Source organism: Triticum dicoccoides, chromosome 1A (assembly GCF_002162155.2).
Source record: "Triticum dicoccoides isolate Atlit2015 ecotype Zavitan chromosome 1A, WEW_v2.0, whole genome shotgun sequence".
NCBI classification, from domain to species: Eukaryota; Viridiplantae; Streptophyta; class Magnoliopsida; order Poales; family Poaceae; genus Triticum; species Triticum dicoccoides.
In genome coordinates this window covers 606,690,672-606,695,450 of record NC_041380.1, presented here as the reverse complement: position 1 = coordinate 606,695,450, position 4,779 = coordinate 606,690,672, and the positions used below count along the sequence as shown (strand labels likewise).

At 55.8% G+C, this 4,779-nt stretch overlaps 1 protein-coding gene across 1 annotated transcript; it reads right to left on the bottom strand.

The window, feature by feature from the left end:
- Positions 1 to 693: 693 nt before the first annotated feature.
- On the bottom strand, positions 694 to 4,249 carry LOC119295331. The gene is made up of 3 exons (XM_037573739.1): positions 4,034 to 4,249; positions 3,281 to 3,963; positions 694 to 2,419 (listed from the first exon to the last, which is right to left on the bottom strand). The coding sequence occupies exons 1-3, from the start codon at positions 4,237 to 4,239 to the stop codon at positions 1,008 to 1,010; spliced, it is 2,301 nt and encodes a 766-aa protein (XP_037429636.1). The 5' UTR covers positions 4,240 to 4,249; the 3' UTR covers positions 694 to 1,007.
- Positions 4,250 to 4,779: the final 530 nt, after the last annotated feature.

Sequence of the window (4,779 nt, the reverse complement as noted above, 5' to 3'; positions counted from 1 at the left end):
TCCTTGGAGGTGTACTTGTCAGGCTTCTCCTCTCCGAGACTAAGGGGAAACTCCTCTTCCAGGTCCTCCTGAAGCGGACATAACAAGCAAAAAAAAAAAATCTAGCGTTGCAATTTGTGAACATGATAATTATTTCCGATGGTTCAGATGAGACCATATGGTCAATCAACAGCGCAAAGAATGTCTCTAATTTCATCAGAACTAAACTTTAACTCTAGAATCTTGTGTCATGCCTAATTTAGGGTACATATTTGACTCTACAATCCGCGTGTCAGAGCTAAATTTGAGGCTACAGTCCAATAAGATGAGATGACAACGGACGAATTAAATCCAAACAAACAAAAGAATCTGTGTGCCATGCCTAATTTAGGTTGCATATATATTTTTGAGGATAAACAAGCAATTATTGACTCCATCTATTACTAGTGTAGTACGGATGAGATGAGATGAGATGGGCATATAAATTACATGGCACAAATTAAAGAAGACTCGCTGGTCGCCGGCGCTGATGGGTTGTGCAGCAGGGGGCTCTTTGTATTGCGTGGTGGGCTACTGGGCTGAACAAATTGCTATCTATCTATCTATCTATCTATATATTGAGACATGAGACATGGACTGTTGCTTCTTGATTTATGTCTGAGCTAACAAGAAGAAAATGTATACATACTTCCCAACAGACATACAAAAAGGAAAGACCAGACCAGACCATGTATATATGCTCTGCTGCTTTGCTTTGCCCATCATTCTCCCCTCCTCCTCCTCCTGCTAACATCACATTACATTGGTTTAGTTAGTTATTCCACAAAAGACCAGACAGACTAAATCTGAATCATCATCATCATCTTCTTCTTCTTCATCATCTTCTAGAGTTAGAGCAGACACACAGAAACAGCACATGTACATGTACATACACAACACATACATGGCTGGGAGCAGCACACAACAAGAGAGACATTTTGACTTTCATTTACATCCAGCAGGGGTAGGTAACCAACCAACGCCTCATTTCATTTCGATTTCAACTTGAGCGGCTGGCTCACCAGCGCCTCCTTGATCCGGCTGAACACCACGCGCACCGGCACGCACGCCACCACCAGCTGCCCCGCCCCCGGCCCCTTCCTCCTCCTCCTCTCCTCGTCGCCCCCTCCTCGCTGGCTCGTTGCGCCCAGGGATGACAGCCTCCGCATCTTCCTTGGGGAGGACACCGCTGCCGATACCGCCACAGCAGGCTTCTTGCTGTGCGGCCGCCACGACTCGTCCTCTGACCCCGCCTTCCTGCGCACGCTCCTCCTCACACGAACCGGCCGCGGGGCCGCGGTTTCCTCCTCCTTGCTGTGTGGCCGCCACAGCTCGTCCTCCGAGGCCTTCCGGCGGCTGCGCTTCGCTCGCGCCCTCTGCGCCGACGCCGGCACAGCGCGCTGCGGGGCTTCCTCCTCTACCTCCTCCTTCACCTTCACTAGCCTGTGGGCGCCGCTGCTCGTGGAGGGAGGGTGGTCGACGCCGCCGACGCCCGGGGCGGGAGGGTGGCGCCGCACGGCATCCCGTACCCGACCAACGCTTGGGGCGGGAGGGTGGCGGCGCGCGGCGTCCGGCACCCCGTCGATGCTCCGGGCAGGTGGGTGGCGGCATGTGGCGTCCAGCACCCCGGTGACGCTCGGGGCAGGAGGGTGGCAGCGCACGGCGTCCCGTACACCGTCGACGCTCGGGGCAGGAGGGTGGCGGCGGGCGGCGTCCGGCACCCTGTCGACGCTCGGGGCGGGAGGGTGGCAGCACGCGGCATCCAGCACCTCCACGGACACCGGGTACCCAACCACGGGCCTCCTGCTCGACCTGCTCATCAGGGACACGAGGGGCACGTGCCGCCCCTTGCTGCCCCCGCCGCATCCCGGCCCGCTGCTTATTTCCACGTCGTACAGGGACGGGTTCAGCTGCAGGGTCTTGGTTGGCTTCACAGCAACATGGCACCTCAGATCTCTGCGCTGGGGCGGCGCCGGCTCCGACACCACAGGTGGCACTGAACCGGTCTCGCCGTTTGAATGATGCCTGCCAATAGTTCCAGAGGGCTCTTCAGGCTCGCACTTGATTTCAGACCGCTGCCGCAGAGCCGCATGGACGAGAGCGTCAGGAAGCATCACAACAAGGCTTTTATCATCCTCATCAGGTGTGGCGGCACTCTTCGCCGTCCTTCTCTTCAAAAGGATAACCTCGTTGATTGGCGCTGCTTTTTGCTTCGCTGTCCTTCCCTTCCTGGTCCTGCCGCCGCCCTCATGGCCAGCAGAGCTCGTGGTTTTCTTCTTTGGATTTCTGCTGTCACATTGCGAAGACATGCCATCTTTGCTGCAGTTCGAAGCCCGCTTGGTGCATTCCCAGGTAGGAGGAGCCTTCGTCGGGGCACATGGTTGGTGGGCGTGCAAATGATCTGGCAAAGATTAAGCTGGTAAGTAATGCATTCCTCAAAAGTGCAAAAAAGGGGTGGAAAGAGAAACATTGCAGGATGTGAAGCAGCAGATAGGAACGCATAAAACACTCGGCACCACGGTTTAATTTATTAATTCCTGTAACAGATAGATTGTTCATCTATTCCAAATAAGTTGTTACACATTCATGACTATATGCCAGACGTACTGTGAGCACCACGGCTTTATCTATTTATTTTCTGTAATAGATAGATAGTTCATCTATTGCAAATAAGTTATTGCACATTCAAGACTATATGTCAGGCGTACTGTGAGAACTCTATATTCTTCTCAACACATGCATGAAACATCCATTAGCAGATGGCAGTGTTGGGTCATCCATTACAATGGTCAGCAAATAAGTTTGATTTTTCTGTAAAAGCTAGATACTTCATCTATTCCAAATAAGCTTCATCTATTCCAAATAAGTTGTTGCGCATTCGTGAATATATGTCAGGCGTTCTGTGAGCATTCTATACTTGTCAACAGATACACGAACCATAAACACTTATAATGATGAGCAGATGGCCAGTAGTGGGTCAGGATTCAAGTTTAATTGACATAAAGGTGAGGGTCATGGCTTGTTCATACAAAAGAAGGACCATGCTTCCTTGGTCACACAACATTGGTATAACTACATATCTATTGCAGCACAGGGATTCAAGACTAAAACTGTAGTTGCTCTGAAACAACTAATGAAACAGTCTTTCCATAGATAGCTATATAAGTGGCAACGGGCGTTGTTGCCCACAAAGGACTAGAGAAGAATTTGCATTGCATCAATCAAGATAATAGCAAAAACAGAGAGGAAATGGTCAGTTTACCGGCTTTCAAGATAGTCGTTGCCGCGGCGATGGGGGCATCGACAGGTTGGTCCACAGGACCACGGGCGAACGCATCGTCGAGTGGCCTCGGGACGCAGGAGGTTCCGTTGACACCCTTTGGTTGCTCCGGCTTGAACTTATCCAGCGACGTATCCAAGCCATTGCTGGGCTTGACCCCGTTGCAGAGCTCTGAGAGCGGGCGGGACCTGTCCTTCTTCCTCAAGGCCCCGCAGGGCAGGTTGTTGTCCACCTGGTCCACGGTAGGAGGCACCTTGCTCCTCTTGGCGGCGGCGGCGGCGGTGGCATCGTGATGAGCCTGCCTGCTCCTTGTCATCTGGCCGGTGGTGGGCTTCGGGGGGGATCCGATGTCGGTGAGGTCCCTCATGCGCCTGGCGGCGGGCGCGTCGTCCTCGGAGTCGTTGGGCGTCTTGCGCTTCCTGGGCGGCGGCGGCGGCGGCGGGCAGGAGGCGGTGGGGGGCGGTGCCCTGGGGCGGAGGCGGAGGCGTGCCCGCTCGATGTCGAGGGCCTGGAGCACGGCGTCCTCCTTGCGGGCGTTCCTGGCGGCGCTGGCCCTGCGGCGGCGCGCCGCCTGCTCCTCGGCCCTGCGGATGAGGTCGTCCAGGTCCGCCTCCCCGCATCGGAAGGGCTTCACGCGCTTGCTCCTCTCCAGGTTGCACCACTCGCTGCAAGGAAGGAGGAACGGTGAGGCGGAGGCGGGGAGCTCAGGAGGAAGAAGGGAGGAGGGCGGCGTACACGAAGGCGGGGCCGTCGCGGCGGCCGAGGAGCAGGATGGGGGTGGCCGGCGAGCGGGGCGGCGCGGGGCAGCCGTCGGGGAGCTCCAGGCGCGAGGCCACCCTGCCGGGCCACCACGACCCGTTGGGGCGGCGCACCCACACCAGCGCCCCCACCGCCGACACATCCGCGTCGACGCCGACGCCGACGCCGTTCGCCTTCCCCATCTGTGGACCAATTCGACCGATCTCTCTTCCCCGGACCGAGCGGAGCCAGCACGGGCGCGCGCGGCGGGTGCCTCCGGCGCCGGCGCCGGCGACGGCGAGGTGGGGAGGAGGAGGGGGGAGGCGCCGCGAGGGAGAAGAGGGGGAGGAGTCGGCTCCAGTCCACCACACTGGGTATACTCTCTCTCTCTTCTTGCTGGGCCTGCATGGGCCGTCAAGCCCATCCACCACGCACCTATTATCTCTTCCAGTCCACGCCAGCCCGATGAGGCCCATCAATTAATGCAAATCTGACAAATTCATGAAGGAGTCGTCCAAAGCCATTTATCAACACATTTGTTTGTCTATCACGAGGTTCATAGCAGAATTGGAATGCGATAACGGCTCCAAATGTGCCACCCCACAAGGAACCATCAAAATAAATGTTGATGCGGGCAATTAATATCAATTGATCATGACGTGGGTGAATTTGTCAGCAGCGAGGGGGTCGCGCTGCAACGCAGCTATGGCATGTCTCACGAGCATAATCTGGATTTGTGTCAT